Raw genomic sequence first — 21986 nt, forward strand, 5'->3', positions numbered from 1 at the left:
CCTTCAAATGTAAAGGAATTTCTTCAGACAGGTCAATTGGACTCATTCCACCATCTCTTTGATTGTAAAAAGAGGAAAGAACATAAGAAAAAAAAAAAAATCCTAGTTCTCTGTTATTCTACTGCAGTACCATAGAGGGGTACACCCTCTGATACCATCTGTCTTGGCTGTTAGCAGCAATATTACTCTTACAGAAGCACTGAAAGTCATTAGTAAGTAGTTAACTTTTGTAATCAAATAGATGTGGGAAAAGAAAAATATTAAAACCGCAGGACTGGGAAACGAGGAGATAAGGACTCAGTCTCAGCTAACTTACGTTTCATCATACCTTATCTATGAAAAAGGGTGGAGTGGTAGTATTTTCCATGCCTTGCACTTTAAAACCTGTTCAAAGATGTCTGTAAATTTTTTTGAGGTCTTTAGGAGATTCGTTATATGCAACAATTATAATCTCCAATTTCACCTACTGTTTGAATCAAACCTGCCCTTACAAAAGAATATAGTTTATGCCACTTCCCATTCTGTTGTAAATGCTTCCCTATACAACTGTTTCTTTTCACCCCAGAGGCATGAGCATTTCAGTGGTGTGTGAAGTAATTATATACGGCTGTCAACTGCTAGCTTTTTTACATAAAAAGAACTTGGCTATTTATTATTGTATTATCATTTAGGACAGTGCCAACCAATTTGATTGTTGATTTTCAAATGTGAATATGAATAATAGCATCCATTCAATTAGTACTTTTTTACGTTATTGTAAAAATCTGCATTGAAAACAGCATAGGTTTTGCTGCAACAACTCTCGGTCTCATTTGGCTAGCATGTAACTGTGGTTATGGGGTAAGATAAAGCAGTGAAATAATCCAACTGCTTTCCTGAAGAGAGACGCATAAGAGACTGTTTCATTTCTGAGCAAGATGGAAAGCAGAAGACTGTCCCTATTTGTGGTTCAGCTTATGATATGTTCCTCCTTTTTGATCTTACTCATTGCAACATCTCTAAATCCTGTATTGTTATTTTACTTCAAGAGTGGGCAAAGAAAATCAAGTGAGAAATGGTGCAAAAAAGTGACTGGTACTCACGATTTCATTATAAGTAGGGTCAGAGCTTTTTGGAGCTGTTCTTGTTTTCCTTTGACTGACCTCATAGGGATCCGGCAGAAGATAAAATTCTGCATGTGCACTTGGGGCAGAACCATCTGGGAGGCGCTGAAAAACAAAGTGGTCATAAATATGAATGCCCATGTTCTAGCAAAGAAAACAAATAAAAAGTACCAAATTAAATGTGTACTTTAAGCAGACACAGAAACATGTTAGATTCTCAGTATTCTCTTGGCTAAACTGGAGTGCTAGTGGAGTAAACAACAGGTATTCTTAGAATTCAGCTTAACATTGAATCAGGAAAATAGAAATGAAATAATACAAGAACAAGATAAAATGGCCTATCTTTAATATTTTATGTTCTGATGGAAAACCGTTTAAGCCTCAGTCTACTTTAACTGTGCTTAATCTGATACAAAGTCTAGCCCTTCTATTTTCCAGAGCAATGCACAGAAACTGGATTCTAGCGAGCAAGCTCCTATTGATTTTAACCCTTACGTAACAGTGCTGATGCTGAGGAGAACTGATTATTAACTAAGGATATTTCATAAAGCATATTACTACAGAAAAGCCAGGAGTTTTTCCTGCAGCAATATGGGCAGAATAGAATTCTTACAATAACAGTCTTTCAGATCTCTTCCCCCACTCAGCTGTAATTTTCGAGTTCAGGATACTGAATGATATGCCATCTCCCTGGAAGTGTTCAAGGCCAGGCTGGATGGGGCTTTGAGCAACCTGGTCTAGTGGGAAGTGTCCCTGCCCGTGGCAGAGGGGTTGAAACTAGATGATCTTTAAGGTCCCTTCCAATTCTGTGATTCTATTATTCTATTCCAGATATTCCATTTTATGGCAGCTACTTGAAGGCAGAGCCAATCTATTAACCAGGCTCAGCTACAAGCTAATGCTGGTGTATGGGGAGTTTTTTCGATAACTTCTGAACAGCTGTAAGGTCATTCCTAAAGCAACATTACAATGACTCAGAAACCACACTGGTGGTAGGAGAGGCTTTAAAAGAACCCAGAAGAAACATAATAATGAAAAACTATGGAACATGTATTTTGCCAGCATATGTCACTTAGTGCTTAGCTTATAATTAACCAGAAACCTTTGTGTTGGTAACATAGTATACAATCAGAAAGCATAAAATAGGGCATATTAAATATCAGCAATTGGTATTGTATTATCAGCATTTTAGGCAACAAGTTTACCTGAGAAGTCACAGGCAATCCAGTGACAGGATGCAAATGCAAATACAGGCAAAAAGAAGTGATCTTAAAATGTTTGGAATTGATGAACTGTCCTGGGTTCAGCAGGCAGCATTACACAGCATTACACAGGCAGTTGCATTTATATTTCCCATTGTAATTTTACCTGGCTCAGAATAATTTCTTGGAGTTTGATTATTCACAGTATGTGTCTAGAAATATGTGGTTGTCTCCAGGCATTATCAACAACATACCCTTGTGACAGGAGAAACTGCTGGTGTCCTAGCAATAAATAACTTTTCTATGGGAAGAAAAACAGTGCTTGTGTGTGTGAACAATCAGTTCTTGCACAACAAATCTCTGGGTTTTGTTATCTGAAATGATCCTTCAAGGCAGATGATGTGGTCAACTGCTAAAGCTTATTACTTCTATTGTTAACACTATACAGCATCAAAGGATGCACTACTCAAATCATTACATACTGTCAGCGCCATGTGAACTATTGATGTTATCCATATTAAGCTCCCCAAAGTCCATCTGATTTAAAATGTACATGGGATTTAGATAGATGGCATTCAATGGTGAAAGTAAGAATGCCGTTAAATTGCAGTGAAACTAACAAATATTTTCCTAGGACAGAGTACGACACTGTTAACGCAAGATTTTTAATTTACATTGTCCATTTGAAAGTTCATCTCTGTTGATTGAGGAAAATACTAAAACTTCAACCAAGGATTATAAATAACAGTAAATTGCACACCCTTTTAAAAATCAGGAAGGAGAAATAAATGTAGCCTTAAATACCAGCCCAAGCATCCTCACTGTAATCAAGCTCTTCCCTGCTCAATGAATAGGTAAGTATCACCATAACTTGAAGGTCAACAGATTTTAGTTGTTTAAGACAAAAAAAAAGGAATGTGGTAAAAAAAAAAGGGGGGGGTGTGTGGATGTCATTGTTGAAGAAGACCTTATCAGCTCAACTGCTGTGGCCTAGTACAAGCATGGGAACAGAGTATAGGGAGAGTCTTGCAATATATCAGGCTTTATAAATCATCCCAGCAGTGCATTTCCCAACCAGACACTTTGTCAGAGCTAATTTTGAAAGCTGAGGTCAGCTGTAGCTGCAAAGGGCACAGGGATGAGGAGCCCATCTGATAAGTAATGGGCTTCAGAGGTAACAGGATGTCTGCATCCATCTGGTTCTGCTCCCCTTTGAGCTGCCAGATAGGACAGGGCAAATCACAAGTGCTGTGCCCCACTGTGCACCTCAAGACAACAAAGGCAAAGATCAAGGCATCATTGTTTGCATCTGAAACAGGCTCAATCTGGCATTCACTTTCCAGGGAAAGAATTCAAGCTGATTGCCTTGTGATTGTTTAACAGGATGGGGTATCGAGAAGCACATACGATGAATAGGAAAAAAACCCCAGATAAAATTGTCAGTATGAGTTGCGCCTTCTTCCCTGCTAGCAATGGTGGCATATTATCTAGCTTTCAGCTTACTAACCTTTCTCCATGAGCTGACTCCTCCCAAAACCTAAGAAGGCACTTTGCAGTGGTGCTGTGGCCATATGAAACACAGAGAGAAAACTACTTCTTCCTATCCCTTTGAATGTAGCTAAATACACAGAATCATAGAATCATAGAATAGTTATGGTTGGAAAGGACCTTAAGATCATCTATTTCCCACTCCCCTGCCATGGGCAGGGACACCTCACACTAGATCATGTCGCCTAAGGCTCTGTCCAACCTGGCCTTGAACACCACCAGGGATGGAGCATTCACAACTTCCCTGGGCAACCCAGTCCAGTGCCTCACCACCCTTACAGGAAAGAACTTCTTCCTTATATCCAAACTAAACTTCCCCTGTTTAAGTTTGAACCCGTTACCCCTTGTCCTGTCACTACAGTCCCTAATGAAGAGTCCCTCCGCAGCATCCCTATAGGCCCCCTTCAGATACTGGAAGGCTGCTATGAGGTCTCCACGCAGCCTTCTCTTCTCCAGGCTGAACAGCCCCAACTTTCTCAGCCTGTCTTCATATGGGAGGTGCTCCAGTCCCCCGATCATCCTTGTGGCCCTTCTCTGGACTTGTTCCAACAGTTCCATGTCCTTTTTATGTTGAGGACACCAGAACTGCACACAATACTCCAAGTGAGGTCTCACAAGAGCAGAGCAGAGGGGCAGGATCACCTCCTTTGACCTGCTGGTCATGCTCCTTTTGATGCAGCCCAGGATACGGTTGTTTTCTGGGCTGCAAGCGCACACTGAAGCCGGCTCATGTTCCATTTCTCATTGACCAACACCCCCAAGTCCTTCTCCGCAGGGCTGCTCTGAATCTCTTCTCTGCCCAACCTGTAGCTGTGCCTGGGATTGCCCCAACCTGGGTGTAGGACCTTGCACTTGGCGTGGTTAAACTTCATGAGGTTGGCACCAGCCCACCTCACAAGAGTGTCAAGGTCCCTCTGGATGACATTCCTTCCCTCCAGGGTATCAACCGAACCACACAGCTTGGTGTCATCGGCAAACTTGCTGAGGGCGCACTCAATCCCACTGTCCATGTCAGCAACAAAGATTTTGAAAGAGGTGAGTGGGAGGAGAGGGTCAAGACAGAAAATAAATAGATTATTTTAGCAAGTCAGAGAGAGAACTCAAAGCAGAGCAGTTGCTCTGGGATATTGCAGCACTAAAACAAAGAAACTTTTCACGAATAGTAGCAATCAGCAGCCAGACTGTTAGAGCCAATTTAAACTGCAGCCACCTGAATTCCAACTAGAGATCTTAGTTCTGGTTGCTGGGTTGTTTGGCCTTTATTCTCCCTTGCTTTACAGATAACATTTTTCCACTTCATCTTCCCTTGACAAGGAAAGGGAAACAGGCCACTCTAAATTCCACAACTGCCCCAAATCTCCATCTGCAGTCCCAGTGTTATGCCATCAAGCGATAAAAAGCTTCAGCTAAACACTCTTCAGGATAGATTGCATCTTCCACTTCTCAACTGCCCTTCCCTGATTCTTCGTATGACACAATATATCTAACGACAGTGTCTGTTAAAAAGGTTCTGTCCCACTACACACCATTCAGAACTATGAGAGCAGGTATAAATCAGCCACGGCTTTGCAAGAGCAGAGTGTGGATAGCTTGTGTGATGAGTGTGCATGCCTTCTCTTCCGATTGGTACAATAAGTTTATCTTTTCTTGTGAAAAGCCTGCTTCACTGAAGGATCTCCTGAGATAAGACTTGCAATGGCTGTGAAAGGAGCTGTACTTTGCTAGACCCTACCTAGGAGGGACAAGGAGGGATCTTAGCAGTTTGACAATCATAGTGCAAAAACAAGGCTGGGATTAACATGGCAGAAGTTATCTTTTTAAATCTAAAGAAGGTGAAATTTGAAGTAAACTGTTTCATTAAGGCAGCTAAAAAGGCAGGCAAAAAATCCCAAGCTTCTGAACAAACTAGACCTTTCTCAGGCTTTCATATATGAGTTGAGCATTGAAATAAAGGAGAATGGAGGATAAAGGAGAATGGAGAAAACATAATTTCTTTTTGTTCTAAAGATTATGTCTTCTGTCATATTAGTGACACATTTAGTGAACAAAACCCTTGGATTATCTTTTGCTTCTAACCCAGTCTGCATTAGCACATTTGTAAACTTAGGTGAACGTGAAGAATACCTGACCTAAATGGCAGTCTCATTTGCACCAAAGAATATCTGTTCTGGTGCATCCATTATAAACATGGACTAAAGATTTTTAGTGGGCTTATGAGTAACTCTGAAATCCAGTAAAAACCTCCCTTGCTGTTATTAATGGCTCAGAAATTACTGATTTCTGTTCACAGTCCAGGCCAGAAGAAAATCAAAGGGTACCTTGGGAATGCCATTTTGCATTTTAACTGCTCTGCAAAACCTTTATAGCTTGAATGGACTTGTGATCAAGAAAACAGAAAAAACACAAAGTTTTAGATTGTATTTATTTATGTTTAATTCTGTAGTCATTTCATTAACACAAAAAATAAAGAATTTACTCCCAATTTAAATTACTGTCTTAAATCTTCAATTGCATATTCTTGTGAGTAAATTCAAGCTATAAAAATCTGTAAGGCTGAAAAGTTATAAAACCAAGTTCTCAACAGACATGCCATAGCTCTTCCTGTTTTGCCTATGGGGAAAAGAACCCATGCGATTTTGATCTGCCAATAAAAGACTTTGAGTTGAATTGAGAAGCTGACTCCTTGTGCTACTTCAAATACAAATAAGTCACAACTAAACAATTTCCTCATAGAATGACCTGCCTACTTGACCTTGATAATAACTAATGTTTTTAAGGAATTCGGTTGCTACTGCTTGTATAGATGTTTAAAAAAGCAGTTTATTTTTGAAATGTTTTTTTCCTCTAAAGTCAGGCAGAAGGTGATGAAAATATTTACGAATGAGGGGAAGTGAAGGAGAGGAAGTAATATTCTGGATTTACTTCTCTCCACATCTGTGATTCAGTACTGAAAAACTAATAGATACATACATCTGTTATGGCTGTGTTCCATTTTTCATTCCAAGTTTACTTTCCAAAACAAAAAAATATTGATATTTACTTACAGAAACCCACACAGATAGGTTGTGTCCTGTCTAATTTAATTTCAAATATACTAGCTGTAGCTGGGAATTAATGGCTGAAATTCAATTAATTTTTCCACAAGACTTATGTTATCCTAATGACTTTTCTCCCTTGATCATTACTAACCATCAACAACTCTCCTTAAGCATGGATTCTTTGTCAGCATTATGAAAGGCCTAACTATTTCAAAATTTGCCATATATTAAACATTGCAATTTAGCAGTTAATATGAATATTGGCCCTTAAATGAATTTTAAGAAAAGGTTTATGTTTTTTAAAAATGCACTTTAGGTATAATTTATCATAAAGCTTTTTAAAGCTCTCCTCTTCCTAAAAGACATCAAATATTTTTGGTGACTAATGCCTCAAATTTAAATCATGTCACCAGTTTCTCTCACTGTTAGACATGCAGATCACCTTTTGTCCTAGAGTGAAACAGATTGATGGCTCTTGAACATTTGACAGTTGCAGCTGCTGTTCTCTTTTTCCCATTTTTCTGTTTCAACCATCTTGACAAAAAGAAAAGATCAAAGGTAATTTTGGTAACTAATGTTACCTTTCCTGCTCTATAAACAACTTCCTTTCTTCCCCCCAGATTAATTTCCTGGACATTTTCAAATCCCAGTTGCTTTCTTCATCTTCTTCAATGAAAGAAAAAAACAACAAAAAAAAAAAACCACCAGGCTTTAGAAAGGCTCCATTTCCTCTAACTCTCATTTTTCCTTCCCTTTCCATGCACAACCATGAGAATTTATCTTCTACATAGTGAAAGGACTACAAAATATTCCTTAATGTTTAATACTGAGATATGCTTACATCTTTAAAAATCTTATCACTATAGCAAATGGTTAGATGAAACCTTCCTTTGCTTTTAACAAAGCAAAATGTTAATATAAAGTGTAGACATGAGGCAGATTTGATTATTATCCAATAAGAGAGGATTAGAAAAAAATCCACAGATGAAATCAGCCTCGCACCCTAGCAACCTGTGTAAATTACTAGCTGCCTCCTGACTAAATTAAAACTAGTATGAAACGTGGAAAAACCATCACAGCTGCTACATAGCCGTTCACTTTCTCTGAGTCCCTGTGTAACTTAGCAGAGAAAGGCTAAACCCTGTCTTTGTAGGCTGCAGCTTAATTAACAAATATAGCCTCTGCCTTAGAAAAAGATAACGTCCTCTGGGCTAATTCTAAATTTAAAGAGCTGAGAAAATAATCAGCAGTAAGACAATATTTCAGTAAGTATATTATAGCAGTAAGAAGATATTACAAAGCAAGAGGTTCCTTCAAAAACAGATTAATAAGATATATAAACCTTCAGGACAAACAGGATTGTTTTGTGAATGGGCGGTTGTGTTGTTATTTCCTAAATCCTACCATGGGACTGAAGACCTTTCCTTGTTTTCCCTTTGAGCTCTGCATATCCCAAAGCACTGAACACCTCCATTCTACTTTGCTACCAAGCCCTTAGCTCTCCTATCACAAAATATTTTCAAATTACTTGAAAAAAAAACAAAACAAAAAACCTCACATCTGCAGTAATTAAATAATAATTACAAAAGAAGATTATCCACTGTATCACTATGGTGCATTCTGCACTGTCTGCTACTGGTAAAACAAAACAGAAAAGCAACCAGCCAAAAGTGAGTGCACTAATAAGGTATTTTATGCCAAGAACTGCTTTTTTTTTCACCTAAAATTTGAAAACATTTAACTGCTTCTCTGCAAGATAAGTTTTATTTTATTGTATCTTCTGATCCTGATTTCCCTCCCTTCTTCTTTGTGAGCAAGTTGATTCCTATTCCTAACTTCTTTACTTCTATATGCACCTGAGTGTATACATAAATATAGAAGACACACTGTGACAAAGGTCACTGACATGGAGGTCAATGGCAAAGCAACAAAAAAAGCAATGAAGGTTCTCTCAAGTTAATTCAGGGAAATAAAAAGATATAGCATTTTAGGGCAACACAGATTTTGTTTCAGGTAAGTTCAGGAAAGCATTTTTTGAGCAGGCATTTTATGCCTTTCAGAAATCCAGTAGGGTCAGTGGAGCAAGCCTCCAGATGACTGTGTCATTTACTATGACAAAAATACAAAGGTACTCTATCTATGTTATTGATTTGAATCTCCAAATATAGCGTATGCACTTTGTGCAGCCCAATACCTTCAATGCCCACATCAAACTGCCTGTTCTGCATGCAGCTTGTCAGTGCACCAAATGGGTCAACAGTGCCTAATGTGAGTACTGCTAATTCAAAGGAAACCAGTGTTTTTGTCACTGTAGTTCATTCCAGCCCTTTCTCTCCCAAGTGAAATAAGGCTTTTAGGCCAACACAAAGTGCAGGTTTACTGGTTTGGCTTTGTAGCAGAGTAGCAAGGACTTGTGCAGCCTAGCCGTTAATAAAAGATGGTATGCTGCATTCCTAGCATAGTACTACTAGATGATAAATAGCATCCCTAGCAGGGGGAACTATGCTGGCAAAAATAGGGTCTAGAGCTTTCCTGAATCCCAAAATCTCTCAAGAACTAACCAGCACGCTCCAAGGTCTCCTGGCTGTGAAATGGGTAAAACTAATAGTCACTGAGATGTAAGGGAAGCATCACAGCTAATGCCCTGCAATGGACACACCAGCTCTGGACAAAATCTCAAGGTGCTGACCTATCCTGGGGCATACATGAGGTAGGCATGTAAGTTCCCAGAAAAGTCTAAGCAGATCTTTATAATCCTGTCAAGTAGGGAGGCTAGAAAGAGATTTGGCTTATCCTACTGTGGATGTCTCCTGGCATGGCTTGGTTAAACTGCCCATACTTAGTGTCTGGCACCATTTGAGACATATAATATGCTTAAGATACCTCTGTAAACTGTCAGACATGATACAGGCCTCTCCTGAGGCTTTCCTCTTCTGCAGTGGCAGTTGAAGGCCAGATGGGACGTGTTAAGTCATGTCTTACATGTTTAGGAAAATGAACCAGGACTTAAGTCTCCCGCAATCAAAATGAGAGTTTAGTCACCTAGACTAGAACCCAGTTTCTAAAATACTGCTGCTTCATGTCACTTCAGATGACAAAGGTGCTTGTGGAGTTGGAAATGCAACATAGGCTTTATAGAAAACTGGCACCATTCTAGAGTGGTCATCAGAAGTCAAGCAAGATACTTCATGGTATTCGAAATAGCCATGATTAGGTAACTGAATTCCATCACATCATATATGTATGTATCTTAGTTTCAAATCCCACTCCCATTAGGCCAAGGCACATAGACTGTGAGATTTTTGAAAAGAACATGTTAAATATTTAACAAAAACTGTTTTTTTTTTTCTTATAAAGACAAAGACAGTCGGGGAAGCATGCTGGATCCCAAAAGATTCAGAGCTTCCTAAGAACTGTGCAAAATGCTTCTGATCTGCTTCAGTCACTTCAGAGGAAAGGCCATCTAACTCTGTTTAAATGAAGGAAATAAAGTGAAAACTGGCCTGTGACACCCAAAAGGTCATAAAGGTTTCTCTGCTAAGCCTTTATTTCTATAGGGCTCTGAATCCGGAATTGAATGCTTTCAGAAAGGTGAAGAAAGGAAGTGAGATGTAGCTCTGATGCCCAGTTCAAGAGAATGATTTATTGTCTTGATGATCCAGAAAGAAATGGGGCAGTCTGTACAACCACATGACTATAACTGTCAGGTAAAACAGCCTCTTGCTTTTTACTGGCCACTGGCAGTAGCAGACAAGGAAGGCGAGAGTTTAGCTCCAGCAAGTAATGATACAGATTTGTGTGCATTTACTACTGTTCCTGAATTAACAACGAAGATATCTTAGAACGGCTTGTGTCCCTACCCATCTCACTTAAAGCTTAAGTCTAGTTCATGAGCTCTTGTTACCCCTCTGATATTTCACTAAGACTAGACTACTGGGTGCTCCACATCGCACCATGTGGTACAAAAGTTATGAAGGCTGCAAAACTAATGTAAAAGAAGGAGACTGCAAAAATAATGTAAAAGAAGGAGACTGTATAACCAGAAGTATGAATGTATTGTATGTACAATTCCCAGTAAAAGATCTGAACAACACTGAAGACTTTTTCCAAAAGAGAAGGATGTGTTCTAGAATCCTGAACCACATGCTGTATTACTATCTTTAAGCCATTTAAACTCTCCTTTTTTGCATAGATGAAAGAAGTCAAGGTTCAGTCATGCTTTAAAATTGTATTATTTTACAGGTAAGTGATTTTTGTGCAGAGCATAGAATGCAGAGAGCAGATTTCATGAACAAGTCTCCAAAACTTTTATTCCAGAATTGACACCAAGCGTGTAAAAGAAGGTGAATTCCATTGCTCTCAACCCTGCTTTATCGTTGTGCTTGGAACACTTAATTTTCAGATAAATATTTAATCGCAGATTCTATGACACTGGCTGAGATAAGACTGATCTAGTTTGGGCCTTAAGAAACATAGATCCCAGAATTTCTTGTCTCTTGAACAAAGCACAGGGGAGAACAAAAACTTAAGACAAATCTCCATTTCGCTTTTCCTTTGAAATCACTCCAGATTAACACCATTGCTTGCTGGAGGGCATGAGAAAAAAATTAGCCTTTGTGAAAAGAAACATAAGCAAATGCTGTTGTTCTGTTTCTATCTTTCTGTCACATACATACACTTTTCTCTTCTTGCCTAGGCACAGATAGTAAGGGAATATAAAAACGCATAAAGAAATCGTGACACTATTATCAGTGTCTTCACCCTATTTTCCTTTTCAGTTTCTTAATTATTTAAGGAAATATATATATATGTCAGGTCCAGACTGTTTTAAATTTCTCAAACTGTACAGAGATTCCCTCCGCTTTCCTTTAGATTATTCTACAGCTTGCCATTTCCCTTTGTAAGAAAGAACTTCATTATACAATGCATGCAATTTCTGTTCCTTGATTACCTGCCATGATTTCTACTGACCCCATTGCTCGATGTTCTAAATAATTCCTCTTGAACCTTGCTGTCTTTTCCCTTAAATATCTGCACAATTGACTTGTGTTCTTGTTAGTCTGTTCTTAACTAAGTTTAGTAACAATAAATAACTCCTTAAGAATCAATCACTCCCAAGTCACCCTACTAAGAACTGTTCTTTGATTTTGTATTCTAGTTTAAAATAAAAATGTCCTGAGAGAAATATTTTACTGTCAAAGCCTTATAAAGATGAACTACTTTCTGCACCATGAAACCAGGATCTGGCCTGGCATCTCATTGGCATCTCTCATAGCAACCTCATGTCTCACCATTTGCTTGTTTTATCTTCACATTACCGTGAGATATAGATCTATATTTCCCTGAGGAAATACTTCTCATTTATCCAAGCTGGTTGAAGGCTTTTGGAAGTTACTTTTATTCTCTTGATCTTGCTCTGTCTACCCTATTTTTAATGTTTTCTTCATTTGCAACCAGTGGCAAATTTAATTTATGTTCACCTTCATCTACCAGATCACTCACATCATTAAACAGAACTCACTCTTGAGTTTTGTTTTTTTCCCCTTATTCAACATCTATCAGCTATGCAGGGAATTACTTATTTAAAAATTAGCAGTTAGAATTTAGGGCTGAGGCAGTATTATGACTGTGACAGATTAAAGGGTTTAACAAGAAATAATAACAACTTTTTGTACAACAGAAATTTGTCAAACACCTTTCATAACAAATATATTGGAATCCAACAGTAATCCCTCTGCCACGAGAAACAGACCTCATCCCTTTCTAATTTAAACTACTACTGAGTAGTAGTACACTTTGTTTACAGGTATATTTCAGTCCAAAAGAGGACATAGTCTATCTAAGCTAATTTCCATTAAATTTTAATGCAAAAGCATTTTCTATGAATATAAAATTAAATCCAGAGTCTATGATAAACTACTTGGCACAAGAGCTTTCTTTCCATAGTGTTTTACTCTATTTTTCTCTGCCAGTCTACAGAGAACTCCATCTGAATGTGTTATCACCCTCCATCAGCCAAGCTACTGATTTCATTCTGTCATTAATACTTTCTGAATAACTTTTGTTCAGCTCAGAGAGAATTTTTCCACTTGTTTTCCAACCCTGGATGACTGACCAGGTTTGGCTTACCTATGTAACTTCCTCCCAGTACTTGTTGGGTGATCCATGGGCCACAGTAAAGCAAAGCAGGATACACTCATAATATTCTGAAAGGATAATGTAGCTTTTATTTAATTAGCAGGCACTGCGTTGCTGGCAGGTAATATATTTTCCATTTTAACCTATATAATGATATTCATAAAGCATAAAAGATAGTGGACCAATGAAAGGAATAATGGGAACCAACTGAGACTGAACAAAAATCCCCATCCCTGACTGACCTCAAGCTAGAGACAAAACCCAGCAAAGGCAGCGAAGCATCAACCTGTACTGTACATGGGAACTTCCCTACAGCCCTTCACCTGCAGGCTTAGAAACAGATTTCATCTCCGTGGTTTAGGAAGAGCTTGGCTCTCACCTTTCTTCCCAACACATTTAAGCCATCATGTCTCACAACATTTTTGGAAGCCATTTGTACTCAGATGGTGTAGGACACAAAACGGAAAGAGGCTGGATGTCTGTGTAAGCCCAAAGCTGATTGCTAATCTGTCACCCACACATCAGCTAACCCAAAATCATTATTCACTGAGAGTACTACATGACAGCTTCGGAGCTTTTCTAAAAGGAAAGCTGGAAGTAGTTTTGGAAAGTACTGTAGGAGTCTATTTTTCTTGCAGAAATTTTTCCCCCTATAAAATTAGTTGCAAGTTCATCACCCACACATGCTTTCCTGAATTCTTGTAACATTTTACATTTATTGGCATGAAGTTCAGGATTAGTTGGCTTTATTTCTCCTCCCCACTACCCTGAGGAGTTATTCCATCCACAAGAAGTAATGGGCAAAGATGTTTAGCAGCGAGGATTGGAAGTTTAGCTGCTTATCTAGAAAAACAGGGCATGCCTGAAGTCATGGCAATGAAGTCAGCAGACAAAGGAGACTTCCTCCTGAGCCAGTACTGAACACTGTTCCCTTCTGGCTCTCTGTGAAGCAGAAAAAGAAATATATCAGCCAACCTTTTCTGAACTTGAGAAAGGGCTATTTCTTTTTCCTCTGGTGTCTTCTTGAGAAGATGAACAAGCCTAGCAGTGCAGCAGTAGATAGCCTGGCTGCTTCTGGCTGTGCAGTACTAAGCTAGTACATAGTCTGTTCTGTGTATGATTTGGCATGGTATTGATATCCCTCATTCTCTGTGCTGGTTAATACAGATGAATGGAACTAGTCTTGAGGATTGAGTTCAAAACCTATGTGTCTTTCGTTTTCATAAATCCACCTCCACAGATTTACACAGGTCCAGGAGCCTACATTTTTAAGGTAGACTCTCAGGCTTTCTTCCTAGCAATACCCCTGTGCTCTTACTCCTACCTTTCTGGGTATTGTGCTGCCACAAACAGACTGTTTTTGTTCTTAGCTAACAAGTCCTTTTACATGCCAAAACAAACCTCCCCTGGTTCTCCTGTATCTTCCTCCTAAGACCACTTAGTGCACTTTGCCTGGTACTGTGATATTGTGTTTGTAGAAGCCTACTGTGTCTCATCCTCTCCAGCTGCCACATCTTCTGTGACCTCAAACTCTCCTGGTCTCACCATATAACCCCTATGGCTTTCATCCCTACACAAAGGTTTTCTTCTAGCCCCCCTTCACTTTATCAAGGTAATATTGGCTGTACTGCCTATGCATGAAGTGCCCAGTGCTGTATTGTCTGCATTTGAGTGGAGCAAATAATGCCCGAAGAAGCTGATTTGAAATTATATAATATATATGTTTGGAAAATTGCATTTTATTAGCACTGTGGCTTTTGTATGTTCAAAAATTGGATTTAAAGGTGTTTTTTTCCTTAGCAATCTTGGTGATGCCATTCAAATCATAAGTGAAAGCAGTCTGATGTGAGTCCCTTGACTTGCAGAATCACAGGATTCAAATAAAAATATGAATTGCTGAGGAAACTCTTGAGACTGAAGCATCGTTAGTATCTTATAAATGTCTATTAATAGAACCCGTCTTCATTGCGCACCCAATCTTAAACCGTAGACAAACATTCACAAGCAGTCTTAACACCTCTCTGCTCAAACAGTCTCTTTGGTGGCATTGCTGGTCTAGATGCAAGGATTTTCTCAGTGAAAAAATATAGCTTGTGCTTTACAGGAGGTTAGATTAGATTAATGGTCCTTTCCAGTCACAAAATCTATCAGGCTGTTCTTCTCTACTGTTGGTCTTTGAAGAATTTTTGATAGAGTTTTCTTCAAGTAGGACTGTCTTTTGTAACACCTGACTGGAATGTTGCAGTGGCAAGGGAGAGGATATTCTGAAGCAGATATAGGGATGAATGACCTGTTGATCTGCAAGAAAACTGGCTCATGTGGATGCATTAGATCAAAAGTGCTTGCACTGTGGAGTCCATCCATGCACTCACATCAGACAGACCTCTGGCTTGTCTGCACCAGACTAATACTCTCTCAACTGCTATAGCATTTTTTGTCTCTGACATCCCACATGAATGGGGTTACCTTTATGAAAACGTCCTGCAAAGTAATAGCATTGTACTCTTCTGATTTCCTCCTTTAAAAAACTTATGTGACACCTGACAATGGCAATGAACATCACTAATATAGGATTTGCACAGCAGGATGTAGATCTCCTATTAAACCCCTTAGAAGTAAATATACAAATACTAAATAAAATTTATTTTCATGAATCGAAAGTCTCTATCACAATTCTTGTCAGTTCTGTGAAGCTACATTTGGGATTAATTTGTTCCACTACAATTATTTTCACATCTGAACATATAAAATCCCTAAAAGAGATAAATTAAATGGGGAAGAGCAGCACAAAAATTATTTACTATAAATTATGAAATAAAACAAGATAGCAAAGTAATCTCCATGCAGATGAACCACTAAAATGTAATTAGTGAGACATTGCAGAAGACTGACTATACCTGAAATAGCTTTAACATATCTTGAATAAGATATGATCTTGGCATATTTATAAAATCCCTGTTCAGCTCAACCAAAAAAAGCAAAAAAAGGAAAGGGAAAGGGGAAAGAGGAAAAGGGGAAAGGGGAAAAGGGGAAAGGGAGGGAAAGGAAGAAAGGAAAGGGAAAAGGAAAGGAAGAAAGGAAAGGGAAAAGGAAAGGGAAAAGGAAAAGGAAGAAAAGGAAAAGGAAAGAAAAGGAAAAGGAAAAAGCACGCCAGAGTGATTGCTCTATGTGACTAGAAAGATGAGAAGATTACTAATGGGATAAAAAACCTTTTAAGTTACTAGTCTGAAGGCAGTCCAGTATCACAGCACCCCAAAGCACTACTATTTCATATTTCAGATCAGATGACAATATATGGATAGCCAGATGGAAAAAGGAATTGAAAGCCCAGGATTTAAAAACACGATTGCCTAAGTTAGGGTTCTAAAACAATGACCTTATTTTTGAGTCATGAATCATTGTTTGTCTTTCTGAATTGGACCTTACCACTTCTCTGAAAGTAAGATTTAAGTCACCTACTTTCAAGAGTGACACCATAACTTAAGGTTGTATTCTCCCTTTCCATAATGATTGCCTGGATTTTATGTTTGCTAAACATAGATACTATGCTGTAATTTATTTTCATTTAATTAAATGGATGGAACTTTCTAAGTTAAAGAACACAGTTAGGAACCTATAGGTTTTAAATGACGGAAAGAAGGGGAAAGACTATTTCTGATATCTGCGTCTCTGTTTGTATGCATCTCTACAGCACCTGCCTGGACTCACAGTGACATCATCAGCACGGCAATCATTTAAATATACCCCTCCCACCAACTAGAACTTTAACATATGTTTATCAAAGTCACTTACCTGTAAAATGCATAACAGGAAAAAAAAAAAAAGTGGGGTTTTATACTATATCCAGGAGGTAAAGTTTGTATAAATTGGACCTGTCAGTAGAGGCTGATCTTACCTGTCAAGGTGGCACACATAACAAAAGACAGGTATCTCAGGACAGAGATGTATTGGATGTTATAGACCAAAACGAACACGCTTGAATTGCAAATCAGAAGCTGAAGCAGCCAATAGAGAACAGCTGGAGCTGTGTAAGCCTCATGTGTCTCATACAACTAATTAAACATTCAGCCTCATTTCATTACTGGCTGGTGCTCACATAAGCTCTTCAGTTTGGCCCCATTTTGGGAAAGCAATTGTAATCCAGTTTGGGATGGAGGTGGCATCGGTGTATGCAATGAGAACCCGCAACAGTTAATAAATGCTTTTAGCTCCTAGCTAGACAAAGGTAGAGAAGGATCTCTCCTCCACAGCCATTACTTGAGACCTGAGCCACTGGGAATTCAAGAGCACATCTAGGCGGCCAAACTCATTATGAAACAGCAGACGTGCTGCTTCAGCCGAGAGCTCACACACGGCACCAGCTACATCTCTCAAGACATCCTCATGAGCCAGTTTCACCTGTCTTGTGCTGCAGGACTGCTGCCAGCTTCCCCCTCTCATAGTCTGGCTTCAGGAACATGCAGCATTTACCACTTAGCCTCGTGACAGAGAGCATCTTACAAAGCTGAGCATCACCCCACCAAACTACATTGCTTCTTAAAGTACACCACCCTGGTGAGCTCTTCCCTGTTCATTGATGTCATGCTGGACTTGAGAGAAATGTATGGATATACAATCCATAATGCCAGACTGATAGCCTACAAAAAGTCATGCTACTGCACGATGCCTTTTTTCTGTCTGTTATCAAAATGCATCAGCTGAAAGGGCCAAAATAGTGATACAAAAAGGTTTTCTGTGTAGCCTGGAAAAGGCCATTACCAACCATTCAGGAAACCCAGTTTCTGTTATCTGTGCCATCCCTGTACTGAGCGAGCTCAAAGGAAGAAAACAAGTGTTAAATGATGACAGAACAGCACTGTCATTATTTTGAGTTAAAATTAAGTTACCCTACAAAGGATGTTTGAGGATTAATGTTTTCACAGTACTCTGCAAATGCATGGATTTATTATAAGTTACAGACTGTGATAAAAATACTCACAATATTCCTCATGTGTTTCAACATTATTGTCAGACGGGTGCTCTCATAGGATATGACTAATTGTACTCCAGGCTTATGATCAGTTGACTGAGGACCTAAAAAAGGCCAAATAGTTTCATTTTAGAGTTAACAGCTTAGCAGAAGTACATCTGTAAAATATTGCACTACACAGGAACTAATACATAAAAAGAACCTACTGTGTGCTTAAAGCAGGATTGAAATTAGAAAACATGGATAAAGAGTGTGGTGGAAGAAAGTAGTCTGACAGGAAGTGCTCAATTTTTATACAATGACAGTGAGGTTTTTTTTTGTTTTCTAATTGCCATCAATCTGATTTTCAGTGGGAAATTTATGCTTGAGTAACAAATAATTGAAGGGGGAGGGTTGGCAATCATTCTTGGCAGGAGGCAGTATTGTTGCAAGTCTTCTGTCTGGTTAAAAACATTGTCTTTTTTCTTTTATTCTTCTCCAACAGAAATTTAAAAAAAAGGCAAAAGAGCAAAAAAGCAGGCTTCCAGACAAATTCCAAAACAACTGTTAATAGAAACAACTTTTATATCTGTCATATATAAATTCTCCCTTCTTCATTCTGTATTTTTTCTGTTCCAGGCTGCTTTTCATGCAACCCATTGCTTTCATACATTTTTCTACTAAGATGCATTTACAGAGTTTGATTATGTTCCCACTGAAAAAAAAACCAACATTTTTCAGTTTCCAAGCCAGAAAGACCAGTCTCAGAATGTGGAAGAAATGACTAAGCATATCCTGTTCCTTCTTTCTGCTGGAGGCACTGAGCCAGCAGTCTTCACTGCCAAAAAGGTGTGTCCTTGAAGTTGGGTAAGTAATGTGAATTACCTGCCCCACAGAGACAGCAGTGGAAATACAGAAGGCTTTCACCACAGTATGCCAGGTAATGCAGAACTCAACAACCTCTCCTCAATATCTATCTGACCTTCTTACTTTGCAGTGTTAAGCAAGGAGGAGGGTGGACATAAGCCACTTTGTGCCAGTTTTGTGCCTGTCGTGGTTTAAACCCTAGCCAGACAGCTTGTTCACTCACTCCCAGTGAGTGGTCCCAGGCTGACAGCAATCGAGGGCCCCCCCCTCCCCCGCCCCCGGGGCTCTCCCCTTCCCCGCTCCTGGAGGAACGGGGAGGAAGATTGAAAGAGTGCAACTCCCACGGGTTGAGACAAGAACAGTCCAGCAACCAATGTACAACACAAATCACAACCGCTACTACCAATGACAACAATGATAAGGGAAAATAACAAGGGAAGAGAATACGATACCACCAGCCAAGAGACGAGTCCCACCCAGAAGCCTGTGTCCTTCCAGGTAACTCCCAGTTACCCCCCACCCCGGGCATGACGTGCTGTGGTATGGAATACCTCCCTGGCTAGCCTGGGTCAGGCGCCCCGTCTCTGCTTCCTCACGGCTTCCCCTCCTCCCTGGCAGAGCATGAGCCTCACAAAGTCCTTGGTCAGGGTAAACATCACTTAGCAACAACCAAAAACATCGGTATCACCAGCACTGCTCCCAGGCTGGAAGTCAAAACACAGCACTGCACCAGCTACCACGAAGGAGACACATGACTGCTACTGCTGAACCCAGGACAGTGTCTCTCTCAGTTTGAGACCTAGGGTTATCCACATGTGAACCCAGGACATTATCCACCCCTTATTCCATACCATTCACGTCATGCTCAGATCCCACATTTTCAATACACCATCGCTCTCCCACATATATACATCCATATACACACAGACCAAGAGAAAAAAAATCATTTTCTTAGCACATGGACCAATCCCTATAATGCTGCCGAGACCATTCGGTCCATGATGTCAGGTTCCATCTCTTGTAACAATCTTTCAGGGCAGGAAAAGCTGTGTGCAGTATTGGATCGTTGCCTGCTGATGCTGGTCGTTCCTTTACTGCGGAACTCATCCAGTTCTATCAAAGTTCATTCTCTGTTGGCATGATGGTTGGGGCTAGTCTCTGGTCACCTGGAGACATCTAGTTGATGGGCTATAAAAGTATTACAGCAGGCAACAGCATACAATTAAGTTCATTGGCTGTTTTCTCCTAAAATCAAATCCCCTTGAGGTATACATCGGACTTCCCCATCTTCCCGTATTACCCACCAAGTATATCCAGGTCCCTGAGCAAAAGCAATCCCACGAGTGGGTTTGCCTTTACCTGAAGCAGGAATAACCCAGACTGTCTTCCCCAGCAAATTCTTCATATGCACCACGGGAACTTTGTCCCCCTCTACAATATGTAAAAGTTCTGACTGGGCTGGGCCAGCCCTGTTGGCAGATCCTCTGGAGTTGACCAACCGGGTGGCCTTTGGTAAGTGTGTATCCCAACGCTTGAAAGTTCCCCCACCCATTGCTCTCAGTGTAGTTTTTAACAGCCCATTGTACCGTTCGATTTTCCCAGAGGCTGGTGCATGGTAGGGGATGTGATATACCCACTCAATGCCATGCTCTTTGGCCCAAGTGTCTATAAGGTTATACCGGAAATGAGTCCCATTGTCTGACTCAATTCTCTCTGGGGTGCCGTGTTGCCACAAAATCTGTTTCTCAAGGCCTAGGATGGTGTTCCGGGCAGTGGTATGGGGCACAGTGTATGTTTCCAGCCACCCGGTGGTTGCTTCCACCATGGTAAGCACATGATGCTTGCCTTGGCGGGTTGGGGGCAGTGTGATACAGTCAATCTGCCAGGCCTCCCCATATTTATACTTCAACCATCGTCCTCCATACCAAAGAGGCTTTAACCGCTTGGCTTGTTTAATTGCAGCACATGTTTCGCACTCATGAATAACCTGGGCAATAGTGTCCATTGTTAAGTCCACCCCACAATCACAGGCCCATCTGTATGTTGCATCTCTGCCCTGATGGCCTGAAGTGTCATGGGCCCACCGGGCCAAAAATAATTCACCTTTATGTTGCCATTCTAAGTCCATCTGAGCCACTTCAATCTTAGCCGCTTTATCCACTTGTTGGTTGTTCTGGTGTTCCTCAGTGGCCCGACTCTTGGGCATCTACATGACGTACCTTCACCACCAGGTTCTGCACCCTGGCAGCAATATCTTTCCACAGTGCAGCAGCCCAGATGGGTTTACCTCTGCCTTGCCAGTTGCTCTGCTTCCACTGCTTCAACCACCCCCACAGGGCATTTGCCACCATCCATGAGTCAGTATAGAGGTAAAGTACTGGCCACTTTTCTCATTCAGCAATGTCCAGGGCCAGCTGGATGGCTTTCACCTCGGCAAACTGACTCGATTCACCCTCTCCGTCAGCAGTTTCTGCAACTTGTCGTCCAGGACTCCATACAGCTGCCTTCCATCTCCGATGCTTTCCCACAATACGGCAAGAGCCATCAGTAAACAAGGCATACTGCTTTTCACTTTCTGATAGTTTATTATATGGTGGGGCCTCTTCAGCGCGCACCACCTCCTCCTCTGGTGACATTCCGAAATCTTTGCCCTCTCTTGAGGTAGTCTATGCCGAGGATGCATGGAGCCTCTGGACCAGTCACAATAGGGTGCTTTTGCCAGTCCCTCCCAGTCAGGCTGATCTCAGCCTCCAGCACAGTCAACTCTTGGTATCCTCCTGTCACTCCAGAAATATAGATGGGTTCCGCCCCTTGACAGCTTGATGGCATCAGGGTACACTGTGCACCGCTATCTACTAGAGCCTTATACTTCTGTGGGACTGATGTGCCAGGCCATCTGATCCACACGGTCCAGTAAATCCGATTGTCCCCTACCTCCACCTGGCTGGAGACAGGGCCCCTCTAATGGTCATCACAGCGTTGGACACTTAAGTAGTGGTAAAAGGGATTATTCTTCATTATCACAGGAGCTGGAGTAAAATCAGCTCTTCCACTCCATCTGGGAAACTGCTCACCAGAGACTGAAGCCGTAGCTCTCATGGGACTATCAGTCTTGGCCCTTGCTCCCCTCTTCAGTTCACTC

The 21986-nt window shown here is 40.4% G+C and overlaps 1 protein-coding gene across 1 annotated transcript in view; it reads right to left on the reverse strand.

Moving 5' to 3' along the window:
• The window catches only part of PIK3C2G (phosphatidylinositol-4-phosphate 3-kinase catalytic subunit type 2 gamma), a 208370-nt gene that overhangs the window by 5124 nt on the left and 181260 nt on the right, over nucleotides 1-21986 (reverse strand). Inside the window, exons 31-32 of the mRNA XM_057428016.1 lie at nucleotides 18008-18102; nucleotides 1083-1208 (exon numbers count right to left, since the gene is read on the reverse strand). Coding sequence (XP_057283999.1) covers nucleotides 1083-1208; nucleotides 18008-18102 — 221 coding nt within the window. The remainder of the gene's footprint in view (nucleotides 1-1082; nucleotides 1209-18007; nucleotides 18103-21986) is intronic.

This window comes from Pezoporus wallicus, unplaced genomic scaffold (genome assembly GCF_028554395.1).
Source record: "Pezoporus wallicus isolate ANWC-B61680 ecotype Strahan unplaced genomic scaffold, APGP_CSIRO_Pwel_v1 contig_2908, whole genome shotgun sequence".
Lineage (NCBI taxonomy): Eukaryota > Metazoa > Chordata > Aves > Psittaciformes > Psittacidae > Pezoporus > Pezoporus wallicus.